Raw genomic sequence first — 16,918 nt, 5'->3', positions numbered from 1 at the left:
CTTTGAAATTAACAAAACAACAAAATCAAGAGACCCATTTTAGAGAGTTTTATCAAATTCTGCGTCAAATCATCCCAGCAATTCCAATTCTTTACAAACTGCACATTAATTTAGCAAATATAATTTATTCAAACTAATAATGTTCACCAATATTAATGTACAAAGGAAAGAGATTGGCAGCAGCAAGCCACACAGGAAAAAAAGAATTTCAACGTTAAAATCATAGTTTGTCACTAAATTAGAATGACACACAGACAGCACAGACTTAACATCCCTTAGAGGAAACTACACAACTAGAGGTAAGTCTGACCACTTGGAATGCAGGACTCTAGGAAACCATTTGGCCTACTCCTTTCATTGGGAATACTGGGGTCGGTGCCTTATGAGAAGGGAGGTTCTATTTAAATTGCCTATCAGTCAAAGGCACCATCTCGTTAATAAAATAAGAGACAAATAACAGTCCCAAGTATGGCGTCCTGCAGCAAGTCCACCTACCAATTTTGGAAACCAGTCTTTGGTGGCAGCCTTCAGGCAGGAGTAAGTACTGGAACCTGACGATTGGTAGGAAGACGCAGGTTACTACAGAGTGGGAATGATGAAATGGTGCTTGTATCATGCAGCAGAAAGCTCCCCTCAACCAACTCAACATAAGATTCAACGTTTGGTGAATGTTATGGCCAACCCTCCATGCAAGATGAGAATAAACTGATTCATTTTCACTGGCTCCTGGATTGTGGTGTTTAACATTCATTGTGGGAAGTTTTACAAACCCTAGAAAGTGACCATTGGTGTTCCTTTCTGGCCAGACCTTACTCCATTGCTGTGATGTGGACATTCATTGCGTAGCTCAAAGTGCTCAGCTCACCAGAAGGCTTGTAACACACTGAAGGCAACTTAATACCATTTTTCCTATTTTGTTAAAAAAGTGTCTTCAAGTCAGCAACATATGTTGCCTTACATCTACTCTGGGAACTAAACACAGGAACAATAACCAAGCCCATATGAGCGTACAGGTCTTATAGGTTCACAACTGGTGACTGAGACAAACACAATTATTTTTAATACTACATCAGTTTAGCTCCTTGATTTTAAAACAAAAACCAACCAAAGGAAAAATGCATTAGAAGATGTAAGAAGCAGCTCCTGGTCAACCCCTGTGCGTTTCTCCCAGAAGGTGTGATCATCCCAGCTCCAACATGCACTCCAAAGACCTTGCACATGTGTTAAATTCCAGTTGCTTCTCATGCTCTAGGTTTTGTTGCCTGACTTTTTGCTGGGCCGTATCACTCGAATGAATAGTGAAAGGGCTCACATAGAATAGTCATGTTAAATGTCTTGTGTTATTAAAATAAAACTTCTGCTTTGTTCACTATCTTCTGGCAACAGCAGAGATTGTCACACTCATGCAGCCACCAAGATCTAAAAAAGTCCAAACAGACCTGCTGTGCTTATTTAATGAAGTTTTCTGGCATTGATTTGTGTCACTGCCGAGGTGCTGGAAACGATGGCCTGATGCAACGCATCCCCAGAACAAGTTTATACGCTGGACTTGGGGACTGAATTCAATGGGATTTCTTTGAGTTCTGTTCTCATACAGAGATACTCCCCAATCACAGCCATGAGCGCCGTGCACACAACATGCACTAGCCACCATGTTAGAGCTGTGGGAAAATGTGCATTATAAATCCAGCAACCCAGCAAATGGAAAAAATGAACTGTGACTGTGAAATCCAAACACTGCTTTCCTCGCCGGATAAAGTACAACAAGCCCAAAGCACTGCAAGAAGAAAGGAGAGACAGGTGTAACTATATACAAACTGCCTTAAACTGGAGTGGCCACAGAGGTAGGAATCTAGCAGCAGCCACCAGGAATTATCCGTACTGATTATCTATCCATTAAAAATAAATCTTAACTGTTCTGAAGTCAGGACTATTCTGACCTTGCTCAATGTTACTGCAGTAAAACTTAAGCAGCTTGTAGCATTTTAAATTATGTGATGGCAGAGCTTTTAGTTTAAAAATTCCTGGCTGGCTCTCTGCATTGTATCTACACTCTTTGGCCACTGGCTGAGACTAAATACTTTGCACCTTTTAGCACCTTATAGATAAACAATTATTTACAAATATTAATTAATTTTCACAAAATACCTCAGGTGCAGATTTTATCCCCAGCTAAAAGATGGGGAAACTGAGGCAGTGAGGTTAAATGACTTGTTGAGGGTTCAGAAGAATCAGCATCAGAGTCAGGACTAGAACTCAGGAGTTCCTCATTCCCAGTCCTGTGCTTAGACCTCCTAATTGCCAACTGTCCCATTCAGGAGTCATTATGGATAAATGGAAGGAATTCTCAGATCTCAGCCAACAAGAACAAGATACATTTGTTCTGCAACAACATAGTTCAAGTGACCTTAATGCACACACCTCTACCTAAAACAAAAGAATGATCAAGGAGACACTCAAATCACCAGGCCCAAATGACCTCCTGGCTGGCACCTTACGGGGCAAGATCCTTGCTACTGTGGGCTAGTTCTAGCACACAAGACATAATCAGACACAATACCAGCTGTCTGCTTGGACAGCTTGGCAAAGGGGCAGGGAATAGGAACAGCTTTTGAGAGCAGGACCAATGCAGAGTGATAGGAAACTTGTGCTAAGGAAAGAGGGCAATTGTTCCAGAGAGATGTAAAACTCTTCACAGGATGACGTGCCTGGGACTGACGTATGAAGAAAGAATAGAGAGTGACTGGATGGCAAGGAAGGCTCAGGAGAAGATGACTGTCCTAAGGGGGCACTTTCCCCTAGAAGAGCATTTTAGTAAATTGAAATGGAGGGAATTGGGGATACAATATGCGCATGAATGTGTGATCTGGTTTTTACAGTTTTCATTTATAGCCCATCCTCCTATTTCACAACCTATTGTTTGTAGCTGTCACTTGTTGCATCATGTCTACCATTAGCCTGAAAGCTCTTCAAGCAGGGAACTTGTGGCTCTGTATGCTTTGTAAGTGTAGGATACCTAGCACACTGTGAGTGCTATGAACAAAAAAATAATAAAAACAGACTCCCTCACTGGGACAAATTTAACTTACAAAGCACCAGGCTCACACTGTGGATATGCAACAGAGGCACTTACATCATTTCCCTTCACACTGCAAGAAACACAATTTCCCACAGAGTTTGCAAGGTTCACCAGACTCAGATATCACGTTTCAGGCGGAGTAAGAGGCTTCGGCTAGTTCTGAACCCAGTCCACATTCCTATCATCAATACAGTATAAGCCTCATCAAGAGCAGGGTAACAAGCTGTGTTGTTAGCATGTTAGCTACTGTGTACTAATATATTTGAAAAGTCTAGCATAGACAAGGCAGCAGGGTAGACTTTAACATGTGCTAAACTTGTTGAGTTAAAGCCTAGATTCCCTGCTGTGTTAAAGGCAGTATGTCTTGTATACAGTCAGTAGCCTTTTACAAGGTGTTAGCTAGCACATGCTAACATCACAGCTTTAAATTCTAATTTCAAGACAATGATGGCTAATCCCAGATAGAAGATGTCGAGTCCCAGTATGGATAAACAGAAGCTCAAAATCTCACAACTGATCACTGGAGAGCTGACTTACCAGGTGAGTGCATTGAGGATGAAAGCAATCATGGAAAGTCTTCCAGGTGGGGTAGAGAATCCCAAGATCTATATAGGGTTATAAATAAGACAGACACCCAAATAAATTCAAAACTGCTTTAGCTCTACTCAACTCAGGCTCTTCCCAGTGGCCCAGTTCCATTTTATTTGCTACCTACAAAGCTGACAAACTAATATTTCTAGATTTTAAAAAACAACAAAAAAGCCAAAGATAGGAAAATAAAATGTTTTTGTTGTTGCTAAGTTGTGGATTTGTATTTATAAGGTTAACTCTACCTGGGCATCTGGGAATTTTAGAGCTTGTATGTCAAAACACACAAGGGAGAAATTCACCCTGGATGGAACTGCACTGACTTCAGTAAACTTACTCCAGGGCTGAGTTTGGCCCTGTAGGTCTAAGGAGGGTCTGGAGAACAACAATGATAAGACTAGATCCCATCTCTGCAACAAAGCTCTCTTTAGGTTTCAGAGCAGGGATCTCTCTTATGAGAATTCCCACGGTTGTTGCATGTGATAACTAAATGTAGAATCTCAGTTGCTCTCTGAAATACTGACTCTTCTGGAGCACTCAGAGCACGTGAGGTTTGAGTTGTGGAAGCATAGTCAGCGTGCGCACAGCAAATAGAAACGCTGTATGGATTTCTGTGGTCCTCTTTCTAGCAACGGTACTGCCAGAAGATTAGGTCTGAAGCCACAATCAGCAGCTAAATATTTTCATGCATGAATTTTTTGTTAGACTGAACCCAGATTTCCACTGTGGAATCACCCTAATTCTGTGCTCAGTGGTGCAGGAGACTCAAGATCCAAAATGGTCTGAGGACTCCGCATTTCCAAGTAAGACTGCAGTGTTTTAGTCTCTGAATTTGTGAGACCTTCTCCATGCTCGAGCTAAGGAAAAACTCTTACCTCATAATTGAAAATCTGGTCAAGAGAAGGGCTATTCTGCACCAGGCTGTCGACCAGAGCTAGCCAGAGCCCCAAGGAGCTGTAATAGACTGCCTGCATGAGGACAATCTGCGTCAGAATGAGGACAGGGTCCCAGACATAGCTACGGAACTGTCCTGCCATTCCCACGGCGGCAGCTCGCACACAACCAGGGGAAAGCTGATGCACATCTGCCACAAAAGGAGACACTGGGTGATTTCCTCAGCACCTAGAAGAGAAGGGCAGGGGTAATGCCAACAGCAGCGTCCAGCTCACCCCCTCAGCCCAGCCACACAGGCACCCATCTGAGCCCAGCCCCAAGGGGTCTCCGCTATGACACGGAGTCAGCCCCCCTCCCCCAGCATCTCCCTCAGTTCATGAACCCTCCCGCTCCAACCAGTCCAGAACATCTCCTCCCGTCCTCCAACCCCCCCAAGCATCTTCCTCATCAACTCCTCCCGCCCCCCCCCCGATCTCCCTCAGCTCACGAACCTCTCCTCAAACCTCCACAACCATCTCCTCCCCTCCCCCCTGCATCTTCCTCAGCTCACGAACCCTCCTCCCCTCCCTCCAACCCCCACAACCCTCTCCTCCCCTCCCCCCTGCATCTTCCTCAGCTCATGAGCCCTCCCCCCCAACCCGCCCTAGCATCTCCTCTTCCAACCCCCCCCCCAAGCATCTTCCTCATCAACTCCTCCCGCCCCCGCCCGGTTCTCCCTCAGCTCACGAACCCTCCCCCGCCAGCATCTCTCTCAGCTCACGAACCCTCCCCCTCCAGTCTCCCATCGCACTCACGAGCCGCAGCCTCCGATTCCCGACCCAACCCCACCCGGAAAAAGTCCCTCGGCTCAGCCCCGCGCGACGCTCTGGCTCACTCGGGACGAGACAGCACAGGCCACCTCACAGCCAGGCCGGGCTCGGCTGAACAGCACGGACCACGGAGGCCGCAACGCTCGCCTAGAGCGGCACCAACATCTCGGCCAGTTACCATAGAAAAGGCGCCCGACGCCTAGAGCAGCATCACCGGGACCGGATTTCCGGAAATACCACGGAGACGGCGCTCGGGCCTAGAGGGACCTCTCCGACCAGGCAGCCCCGGCGCATGGGCAGCAGCGTACAGTGCTCGGCGCCCTCTCAAGGGGTCGGGAAACCGGTGACCTCTGACCTCGTCAGGGCTGTGTACAAAATGAGGCGTGACCTTGTGAACTTTGGCTCTGGTGCGGCTCCGCTGGGCACGGTGGTGTGACCGCTGACCCCGACTGCCGATCAGGCCTGGGATTACTTTGACACTCTGCAGCAGGAAGAGGAGGAGGAGGATGGCGGCGGCCTTCTGACCTCACCTGCCTAGCCCAGGTGCTGCCAACACGAGGGACATGGGGTATCATAGTGATGTCCTGGCCCTTGACCCAGACAAGGCTCCACAGGATCAGAAGGTGGAACTGAGGGGTAGAATCAGTGGGAAAAGACCTCCCTGGTAACATGATTAGGGTCAAACAAATGATGACCTACAAGTTAGCAGCCTTGGTAGACCAACGGCTTCGTAGAGTCCAAGGCCAGAAGGGCCCACTGTGATCATCTTTGACCTCCTGTATAACACAGACCATAGAATTTCCCCAAAATAATTCCTAGAGCAATACCTTTTAGAAAAAACTTCCAATCTTGATTTAAAAATTGTCAGCGATGGAGAATCCACCACCATGCTCAGTAAGTTGTCCCATTGGTTAATTACTCTCACTGTCTTATTTTGTCTAGCTTCAACTTCTAGCTATTACATCTTGTTATACCTTTTTCTGCTAGACTGAAGAACCCATTATTAAATATTTGTTCCTCATGTAGGTATTTACAGGCTGTGATCAAGTCACCCCTTGACCATCTCTGTTAAACTAACTAGACTGAGCTCCTTGAATCTGTCACTGTTGGCACATTTTCTAATCCTTTAATCGTTCTCAAGGCTTTTTTCTGAACCCTCTCCAGTTTATCAACAGCATTCTTAAATTGTGGACACCAGAACTGGACCCAGTATTCCAGCAGTGGTTGTACCAGTGCCAAATGTAGAGGTAAAATAACCTCTCTATGCCTACTTGAGATTCCCCTATTTATGCATTCAAGGATCACATTAATCCTTTCGACTATTGGGAGCTCATGTTCAGTTGATTATCCATCACAACCCCCAAATCTTTTTTCAAAATTGCTGCTTCCCAGATACATCTTTGTTCCTAGATGTATACATTTATATTCCTCCATATTAAGACACATATTGTTTGTTTGTGCCACGTGATCCAGATTGTTCTGTATCAGCAACCTGTCCTCTTCATTATTTGCCGCTCCCCCAATTTTTGTGTCATCTGCCAACTTTTTCAGAGATGATTTTATGTTTTCTTCTAGGTCAGTGATAAAAATGTTAAATAGCATACAGGCACAAACTGATCCCTGTGGGACCACACTAGAAACACAGCTACTTGATGATTTCCCCATTTACAATTACATTTTGAGACCTATCATTTAGCCAGTTTTTAATCCATTTAATGTGTGCCATATTAATTTTGTATTCTAGTTTTTTTTATTCAAAAGGTGGTACTGTACCAGGGTGATAATGGACAGCAAGTTAGATAGAAATACAAGTTTAAAAGGCAAGTACAATTTCTGTATGCATTCACAGAGGCATTCTGTCACAAGGCAAAGTGGACAAGGCAGCCCCTCTCCTTACTGATGGGAGACCAGACCTGGACTATTGATTCAGTTCTGGTCACCTTGCTACCACAGATATAGACAAACTGGAGGTTGTTTGAAGAACCGTTACAAAAATGATCAGGGAGCTGGAGGGTTAACAGGAGACAGATGGGACATGGTGACAAAATAACTGTCTGCAAGATCTGAAGGAAAAAACAATGAGGGAGATAAACTGTTCTATGTGTTACACTGGGTTATAACTAAGATTAATAACATGGAATTAAGAAAGGGAAAATTGAGGCTGAATTTCAGGGAAATCTTCTGTCAATGAGATGTATCAGACTGTGGAACAGTTTCCCAAGGAAATGTGGGAATTTTCCTCACTTTGGACATTTTAAACAATTCAGTTTTCCAGAAATGTTTGCTTATACTTGGGGCTGAATTTCTGACGGGGGAGCTATGGAGCTATTTGTCTTGGTGCACTACTGCCAGGTAGTCACCAGGTGGCAGTTATCTTTTGTTATGTATTTGGTGGTTTGGTTTCAATAAAACAAGTTTTCCTTAAAGGTGACTGACACATACTGTGTGTGTGTACATATATATCTATATCATTTAATGATTTAGATATCCTGAGGGACTATAGATGTAGAATTCCATGCAGATCTGAATGGCCCAAAATAACCAAACTGAGGAGTGGTACTGCACACATTTTAATGTCAAATCTTGATTTTGTGCTGGATTTGTGATCTACAATACTCAGAGCTGTCTTGGATGACATAGTATTCCATCATGCTCTCTACTGATGGCATCCCATCCGCCAGGTAATTCTGCTGAGCCAATCTATGTGGGAAGGTAAATGCTATATTTTGGTTTAGCATATTGTCCCCATTATAGTTAAGATCCTAGTCTCACCCTTTCCATTCTGGGGTTTGATTCTTAAGGCTTGTTTTGATCATCTTCCACATTCCAAAAGTTCATTTGGAAGCTGTGATCAGACCTGGGTAGTCACTGCCCTGCATATGATGATTGAGGGGACCTGGCAGCTTCCTCCCACTACCCTCGCTATCCTCAGTGTTTGGGTAAATATGACCTTTAAGAATTTATACCGGGTTTACTGTGAAATGTTAAATGGAGATATATAGCAGTTACTTGAAGCTTCCTGGCTTTTCATTATTTATTGCTGGTAGTGCCCAAGAAGTGGGCACTACCAGCGGGGAATTCCAATAGGAACTTTCTAAACAGAAATAAGTCACAATTCCTGCTCAAGTACCTGCCACTCTAAAGTACGACAAAAGAACAGACAGAGATTAGAAGAAAGGGGTACAACATATATGTAGGTCCAGTTTGTGCTTGACTGCACCTAGGAGTAGATAGTATATGTCCATTAGATTCCCCATAGGCATCGCAGTAGAAATGGGTGTTTAGCAAGGACTTAAATACAAGGAGCCTCATGAGAGAGGGTATACCAAGCATTCAAGGCAGTATGGAATACTGGATTTTCCTAGGGAAGGTGATTTACTCCCGATGGGAAATTCCCCAGTTAAGTTTGTTTTTCTCTGGTCAGGTGAGTGATCTAGTTTTTCCAGGGTTTTTTATTTATCCTCTTCCTGAATAATGTGATATTTATTTAAATAATGTATTGAGCTGTCAGGCCAAAAGGAAACCTGGATGCTGTACATAAAAATAATTCAATAGTTCAATTATCCTTCCCGTCACTATTTGTTCATTTCCTGTGGACCATAAGTAGTTAGTTCATTAGCTAATGCCCAACAGTGAGATGGTGGAGACACCTCAGGTTCTCTGTGGGACAGGGGAGGGGAAGAATCCCAGGTCTTTGCAGCATGTAGGAGGTAACAAAGGAATTCTAGGTCCATGTGAGATGGAGGAGGATGAAGAAGGCCAGGTCTCTGTGGTGTGAGAAGGTCTTTGAAAGCGGGGGGAATGTTCCTGGTAATAAGAAATTAAGTTTCATTCTCTCTGGCAGATTCTCCCGTGACGCTTGGTTTTTCCCATTGACCCAGCTGGGAAGTTCCTTGTATAGTCTTGATGCTTGCCTTTCCTTCACCATTCTGGGTAACGTCAAGAGCTGAGCTTGCATCATTGTAGTGACAAGTTTCCGCCCTCAGAAGCCAGCTGCTTCCCTCCTCCCTCAGAAGGGCTTGTGCAAGGAAGAGGAAGCTCTTTATGACTGCACCATTTTCAAAAACCTGGCTCAGTGCCCTCGATATAGCTTGATTCTGATGTAATTTCTAGACCTTACAAAATGACTGGGAAAGTCCCAGATTCTGACATGGAGGGTCACATAGTTTCTCTGCTGCCTGCATATCACAGAGAATTGCAAGCCACAGCACTGCCTCATTTAGTACTTTGTACACATTAGTTTTCAGTTTCTGGCTCTGCGGTACTGTGGGAACTGAAAGCCAATGGCTAGACTTTAACTTCCACTTCCTAGTTTCGTTTTCAGTCTTTACAGACTGACTTTCCCTTTAATTATGCAGTTTTTAAGTACAAAATGAAGCACTCAAATACTATGATAGTGGTGACTTTAGAAATGCTTGTATAATAATAATCTCCCATCAATTCACTTTAGAAAACCCAGCTAGAACTCTTAGCAACCAGCTCTCTGACTCAACTTGTGACATAAAACCATGTTTCAGAGTAACAGCCGTGTTAGTCTGTATTCGCAAAAAGAAAAGGAGTACTTGTGGCACCTTAGAGACTAACCAGTTTATTTGAGCATAAGCTTTCGTGAGCTACAGCTCACTTCATCGGATGCATACTGTGGAAACTGCAGAAGACATTATATACACAGAGACCATGAAACAATACCTCCTCCCATCCCACTCTCCTGCTGGTAATAGCTTATCTAAAGTGATCACTCTCCTTACAATGTGTATGATAATCAAGGTGGACCAAATCACTTGCTGAACTGGTCACTGCTGGGATTCACCACCCCCTGGACAAGCAGGAAGTAATAGACCAATAAGGTGATCTTGGCAGGGAGAAAGTAAAGGGTAGATTTTCAAAAAGCTCAGTATCCACAACTGAGGCCAGATTTTAAGAAGAGCTCAGCTCCCATTTAGGCACCAAAGCAAGTGGTCAGATTTTCAAAAGAGCTCAGCATGCTGGATGCATGTTAGGTGTGAGGTTTTTTGAAAATACTCAGTAATGGGTTCTGACTACTTCAAAATCCAGGCCTGTGCTCTTTTAAAAATCAGACCCTAGAAATTGTGCTAAGCAAGTCTTGGATGGAAGTTGTCTTTCCCTGGCCAGTCCAGTAGGAACTATGATGGATTTGACTAGAAGTTAGTCTTTGTTGGCTTTATGCATGGCCTCCTGAAGATAACAAAGTCTGTGCTTTATATATGACAAAAGAAAAATGTGGTTTTAGAACTAAAATCTATCCGGAATCATAGTTCCTCCTCCTGGATGTTTTTGTCACAGATTCACAATTACAAGTTAATTAACTTTTCAAGATTTTTTTTTTTTACCCAGTTATGGTTTGATTTTAAGATTTAATGAACAGGGCATTATTATTAAGTAATGGGACTGAAACAGCAGAGGCTGAGCCAAGCTGACTTTTGTGCAGTTTCCTTGAAAGCTGTAATCTTATATTTTACAAGGGCTGATGTATACCTAAAAATGTCATAATTCAAAAGTCTGATCAAATCACTACATTGAGATGTGACTTTTTATGCTACTTGATGGTAGTGGATTTCAGCAGAGAAAATTTCAGTTACTAATTCTCTCTATGCCCATTTTATCCTGTCACTCTCAGTGAGTGTCATGTACATAAGATTTCTCTTGCATTGTTCTAGTGAGAGTAAAATATAAACATCTTGAAAGGGGACATTTGAAGGGCAAAATGAATTCACAGCACAGTGTTAAATTTTTAGGGTTGTATTTCCTACCATGCAGTTTCTTTTTGTGACAGTAGAGAGAAAACTTACATTTCAAATAGAGGAAAGATAATCTACAAAATGTGCTCAGGAAGTCTGTCATTACTGGATTTATGCAAATTTACTCTAAATGTTGGAAAACACATTACAGGCAAGTCTCATTTCCCACTATATTTATGACTGAGCCTGAGCCAAAGATTTTATCAGTTTGGTTACAAAAAGCTAAGGTTCTTGTGTAAAGGGACCTTGTCAGGTTAAAAAGCATAAACAAATTCCCTTACTTGTGTTATGAATACCTTGAGTTGATTAAAATTGAAATATTTAAGTCTTTCTTTTTACCATCTGTGATGGCTATTTGGTCTGTGCACTTGCCTCTGCTTAGATACAGAAAACAGACCAAGCAGTTTTGCTTTCAGGGTCTCATTCAGGAACACAGTGATGTAATGTCCCAGTTTACATTTAAAACTGCCACTGCTGTTTTTGGAAACAGAAAACTATTTTCATTTTTTCATCAAATGTAACAAACATTTGTATTCATGTAAAAGTTACAAAACTTACCTTTTGGACCTACATTACCTATTAATGTTCTTTTATGGATTCCACTTATTTATGGTAATATTTGTTGCAGCTTAAAATATTAAAAACAAAAGCTACCTAAAACCCCAATCCTGCAATGAGCTCCATGCAAGCAGAGCCATACACTTGCATGAGATTCATAGAAGGATCGGGATTGCTGCCTGTCCCAGATATTAACAACATTGAAACACTTTTGTTGTTTTTAAATATCTGACATGAAGGCTGGAAATATTCCTTAAAATTCTATTGCATTAATCAAAAACAGATATGGATTTTAAATGCCTGACTGTGAAGCTTCCAGAAAAAAAATTAAAATATCTGTTTGCTCCTATCATACATGAGTAACAGATTATTTCCATGTTTATCAAAGGTATTGTATCTAGGCACCATAGTATCTAAGCACAGTGTTAAAAAGCTGGTTGTAGTTGCAGTCAGTATTCAGGTGCAAAATAGATTTTCCTGGAAGTTATTTTGCATAAAGATTGCCTGATTATGAAAACTTGCCCTGGAAACATCACCAGCCTTCACAGCTTAGTCTTAAATGTTGGAGAGAACATTGTCATCATGGTCTGTGTTGATTGTAATGTTGTTCTGGATTTAGATATTGGCCTGAATCCTGTAATTACATCCTTGTGGCAGACCCTTATACTGGAGTGGTGTCTTATTGAAATCAACAGGGCTCCTCACAGGCATAGGGGTCCAAGTGCATGAATCAGAGTACAGGATCAGGGCCTCGTTCCTGTCATAAAACATGTGCCCTGCTTGTTTCAGTAGAATATCCAGTAGAATATTTTTGGTACCCTTAAAATACAACCTTCTTTAGTTTTCTGGAAAAAAATAAATTTTAAAATAAAATAAAGTGACCAGTCTTTGTTAATTTCATGGTGCACTTTTGTTAACAGTAATTCCCATTGGTCCCTTTTGCAATAATTTATTATTTGTTAATAGCCAATAGTAGGATAAACATTGTATAACACCCAGAAGTACAGCCAGGCGTTACCTAGAAGGATTTATAATCCACAGGAGAGACCCAGAGAAGATGGGCAGAAATGGCAAATCTGGAGGGGAGGACAAGAGGAGGATTTAAAAAAAAATCCTATAGTCTCTTAAAAATCAAGGTATGAGAGAAACCAGCATATGAAAATACCATTCTAAATATGATTTTTATAAAAATCATATTTAGAATGGTATTTTCATATGCTGGTTTCTCTCATACCTTGATTTTTAAGAGACAGTCAAGGTAACATGGCCCAAAATTTGACTTACCATTTCCCTCTCTTCCTATGTGTTCATAAAGTTCTTATTGGTGTAAGAGAGTGGGGGTGTATGGTAAGGTGGTATAGGACTGGGTTGAGGGTGTAAGGGGGATGGTGTGAATGTGAGGGGAGTTCACGAAGCAGGGTGTAAGGTTGGCAGGGCCTTCAAGGGTGAAGGTGAAGTGTTAGAGTTGCACATGGGGGCATTTGGGAAGGGGATGTAAGGGGGCTGTAAAGTGGTGGTAAAATGTAGGGAGTGGTGAGGGGTTGGAATACAGGGGACCAGGGAAGGGGGAACAGGGTGATGTCACACCCTAGAAGGCTGGGGAGGGCGCAGTTAGGTGGAGGGGGGAGAACAGAGTGGTGTCAGGCCCCAGGAGCTTGGGGAGGGAGTTGTTAGGAGGGGGACAGGATGGTGCTGGGCCCCAGGAGGTTGGGAAGGGGGCTGTTAGGTGGAGGGGGGGATGACAGGGTGGTGTCCGGCCCCAGGAGATGGGGGAGGGGGCTGTTAGGTGGGGGGGGACAGGGTGGCGTCACGCCCCAGGGACTGGGAAGGGGATTGTATGGGAGCAGAAGGGGACAGGGCTGTGAGGAGAATGGTGGTGGAGAGGGGGCTGCCGGTCTACCCAGAGCCCAGGAATGCCCCTGCCTTGCTGACAGGACTAGGAGAGCGGCACGTCCCGGACTCCCAGCAGCTCCGGGCATTCCCCTCCCGCTTTGGGCCTGCGGCTCCGCCTCCCCAGGGCCGGGCCAGCTGAGGCGGGGCCGGGCCGCTTATAAAATGCGCGGCCGGGGGGCTTGTGCTAGCCGCTTGATCATCGTACCGCCACTATCACACCCGAGCACCATGCAGCTCCTGTCAGCGAGGCACCCCGGGGCGCTCTGCGCCGCTCTGCTTCTCCTGGTGGCCGCCAGCGCTGCCGAGTCGGTGAGTGCCCGCCCGCGCCGCGGGGTGTCCTGGCTCCGTGCCTCCGCCGGGGGGCGTCGCGGGGCCCCGAGTGCGGGGGGCAGCGCTCGGGCCCGCTTGAGGGCAGGGGGCGGGCTCGGGTCCGGGTCCGGACTCCGCTCTTTGCAGGGCGCCGGGGCCGGCTCGGCCTCCTGAGACTCGCTGTGTCCCAGGTGGTGCCCGGCGCCAGGGAAGGGCTGGGGAGCGGCCGCACGCGGGACAGCTCTCCTCGGAGTCTCTGCCTGTCTCCGTCCCTTGCTGACGGGTGGGTCTGTAGGGCAAAGGGCCGCCCCGTCCCGGGGGTGGACAGCGACAGCCCTTGGCCGGACGTTGCTTCGTGCCTGCCCCCCTGCTCCTGCGGCCGCCCCCGGGCTCCAGCATCAGCACATGGCGCAGATAGTGCCCAGCCCTCATAGCTGGGGCATGAGTAAGGCTGCCCCAAAGCCCGGCTCTGCGGCAATTGCCTCCTGTCACAGGGACCTGTTGAAATCCCCCTCCTACGGCACGCCCGCAGCTGCGGTTTTCCTTTACCTTGTGCCAACCCCCGATTTCCCCGGGCTGAGAATACTGGGCTGCTGAGGGGAAACCCAATGAAGCGGCTGAGTTTCCCTCACCAGAGGCCTCCCGCACCCGTACTCCAGCTGGGGTAAGAGCGGCATTGCTCCAATTCCATCCTCGCCTCGTGATCTCGAACTCGATCTAACTCCTCCTCAGGGGGAGTAATGGATTATAACCAGCCTTGGAGGAGAAGAGACGTGTGATGCAGACTTGTACCAGAGCTCAAACACCCCATTCCTCCCCAGGGTGACCAGACAGCAAGTGGGAAAAATCTGGTGGGGGATAATAGGAGCCTGTATCAGAGAGACCCAAAATCGGAACTGTCCCTATAAAATCGGGACATCTGGTCACCCGATTCCTCTCTCTACTGTCATCGTCCCCCCCATCTTTCTGAATTTTTAGCTGCGGAGCCAGGACTCCAGGTTTAGCTCCCCCAAATATTCTGTGTGACTTTGTCCTTACCTGACTTAATATTATATGTGCTAGTGGCAGAAACCTGGCTTTTCCCATCAGGAGGGAAACAGGTTTTTCTGAGGGAGAACAGAACGGCCTTTTTTTCCAGATGATTTTGTGCCTGCTCCTGAAGCAATTTATATCTATTATCCAGGGAGGGAATATGCTACTTGGTAGCAGGCTTTGAAGTAAATATGGCCACGATTTTTCCAACTTCCATAAACTTTGGGTAGGTGAAAGGGGCAGAGCTATCTAAGGCTGTCCCTGTCTTGTGGTTTTAAACTATCTCTAGTTTTGACAGCTTGTGTATTGAATGGAGTGAGATGAGGGAGAAGAGTAGCTGGTTTCCATCTGAAAATATGCTGGTGATAGGACCGTGTGGCTTGATGGATACTGAACTACTCACCATTATTTATGTATTGATGATGGATTTCTATCTTTTAACTAAAAAGAAAAGGAGTACTTGTGGCACCTTAGAGACTAACCAATTTATTTGAGCATGAGCTTTCGTGAGATACAGCTCACTCGAAGTGAGCTGTATCTCACGAAAGCTCATGCTCAAATAAATTGGTTAGTCTCTAAGGTGCCACAAGTACTCCTTTTCTTTTTGCGAATACAGACTAACACGGCTGTTACTCTGAAACCTATCTTTTAACTGACTAACGCTTACTTGGCTTGCCATTCAAATGGATCTGCCGCCTGCCTGTGCACTGCTATGCTTCCAAATATAATTTTCCTGTCTAACTGACTCTTCCCCCCCACCCCACCCCGGCTAAACTCCTGTCTTGCTCACCACTTGCCTGTCTCTACACCAAGTTCCTTGTTCTCTTCTCAATCCTTATCACATTCTTTTCCTCTTTTTGGGTCAGAGACTCCTTTCCTCTCCCTTCTCTGTGCCACCTCCTTCTGATTATTCACAAATCTTCCTCTTTTCTCCTCCCATCAGGTGATACCTCTTCTGATGTTGGCCCGACTTTCTTACCTACCAACCTACCCACCCGCTTGCCCTGCGGGTTCTATTTTATCAGCATTTGCCTTACCCATGCCTTACAGCCTTCCTCTCACTCTACAATTAGTCTACCACAATATATGCTCTTTCTTTTGTGCTCCTTTACGCCTTTGCTCTCCCCTTCTGATTCTGCCTCTGTGACTGCTGTGCCCTTGGATGGGCCCTGCTCTTCTTGCTTGTCTGTACCCCAGTAGTTCTCAAAGAGGCTCAGGAGTGGGCTAACAGGGATGCTGCAGGTTAGGCTTGAGGTGCAATTGTAGAGTTTAAGAAAGAGGGGGAGTAGAATTTGCATAACAAGGATATAGATTAGGATTGGGGAGCAAAGGTGTATGGAGATCAAAAGTCTGAGGAGGATGGAAAGGAATTCAAAATATGATGATGCTGAGGGATTTTTAAAATTTGTATGGTGCTCAGATACAGTGAGTGCTGGAAAATGTAATCCCGAAGTTTTACAAGCATCTCTAAATGAAGTTCTACTGGTACCTCTCATTTTTATGGGCATTAGATCCTCTCTACCTTTCAAAATGATCCTGGACCCTGTACAAACACCAGGCATGTATGTAACTCAGAGGGGTTTCTGGCTTTTAACTTTTAATTTTAACAAGTGTCTATGCTCAAATCAGAAGGCACCCAGCTCTGACTCCTGCTTTGGTACTGGTTAGTAGGGATTGCATTGGGACTGGGGCAATTGCAAGAGATTAGAGTATCCCCAAACTAGGTTTAATCGTCCACATTGTTTCACTTGCACCCTGAGGCTCTGTAGGTAGGTCACCACTTACTACTTTTTGTTCAGTTTCTGTCCTGAAGTTCCATTCCAAGATGCTAGTGGTTTAGCAAGAAAGCTCTCAGGCCAAAATGCTTGAAGTGTCTGGGCAAAGACGTCTTGGGTCAGTACAGCTTTTGGATGCTCTCTGACCACATCTGGTATGAAATTAACATTGCAACCTAGTGTGCTTGGGGAATATAATGGGTTGTGGGTTTGGTAGGCTGT

General features: G+C 44.9%; 3 protein-coding genes across 9 annotated transcripts in view; 1 reads left to right on the top strand and 2 right to left on the bottom strand.

Annotated features, from left to right (window-relative positions):
* The window catches only part of DBNDD2 (dysbindin domain containing 2), a 56,774-nt gene extending 52,177 nt beyond the window's left edge, over positions 1 to 4,597 (bottom strand). The window contains exons 1-2 of the mRNA XM_048819573.2: positions 4,543 to 4,597; positions 3,617 to 3,684 (exon numbers count right to left, since the gene is read on the bottom strand). Coding sequence (XP_048675530.1) covers positions 3,617 to 3,629 — 13 coding nt within the window. The 5' untranslated portion in view covers positions 3,630 to 3,684; positions 4,543 to 4,597. The remainder of the gene's footprint in view (positions 1 to 3,616; positions 3,685 to 4,542) is intronic.
* The window catches only part of SYS1 (SYS1 golgi trafficking protein), a 51,318-nt gene extending 45,480 nt beyond the window's left edge, over positions 1 to 5,838 (bottom strand). The window contains exons 1-4 of one of the 6 annotated variants that reach the window (XM_048819577.2): positions 5,549 to 5,836; positions 4,543 to 4,789; positions 3,617 to 3,684; positions 34 to 1,777 (exon numbers count right to left, since the gene is read on the bottom strand). In XM_048819577.2, the coding sequence (XP_048675534.1) occupies positions 1,537 to 1,777; positions 3,617 to 3,684; positions 4,543 to 4,704 (471 nt within the window). In that variant the 5' untranslated portion in view covers positions 4,705 to 4,789; positions 5,549 to 5,836 and the 3' untranslated portion in view covers positions 34 to 1,536. Of the gene's footprint in view, positions 1 to 33; positions 1,778 to 3,616; positions 3,685 to 4,542; positions 4,790 to 5,355 lie in introns of those variants that run through there. The other 5 variants (XM_048819574.2, XM_048819576.2, XM_048819575.2 and 2 more) reach the window with 5 other exon arrangements.
* An 82-nt stretch (positions 5,839 to 5,920) lies between these two features.
* Positions 5,921 to 16,918, top strand: part of SDC4 (syndecan 4) — a 31,326-nt gene continuing 20,328 nt past the window's right edge. The window contains exon 1 of one of the 2 annotated variants that reach the window (XM_048819571.2): positions 5,921 to 6,264. In XM_048819571.2, the coding sequence (XP_048675528.1) occupies positions 6,241 to 6,264 (24 nt within the window). In that variant the 5' untranslated portion in view covers positions 5,921 to 6,240. Of the gene's footprint in view, positions 6,265 to 13,744; positions 13,890 to 16,918 lie in introns of those variants that run through there. The other variant, XM_048819570.2, reaches the window with a different exon arrangement.

Source organism: Caretta caretta, chromosome 13 (assembly GCF_965140235.1).
Source record: "Caretta caretta isolate rCarCar2 chromosome 13, rCarCar1.hap1, whole genome shotgun sequence".
In the NCBI taxonomy this organism is placed as follows: Eukaryota; Metazoa; Chordata; order Testudines; family Cheloniidae; genus Caretta; species Caretta caretta.
Note: the sequence above shows the minus strand (reverse complement) of the source record. Positions and strands in the feature narration are given on the sequence as shown.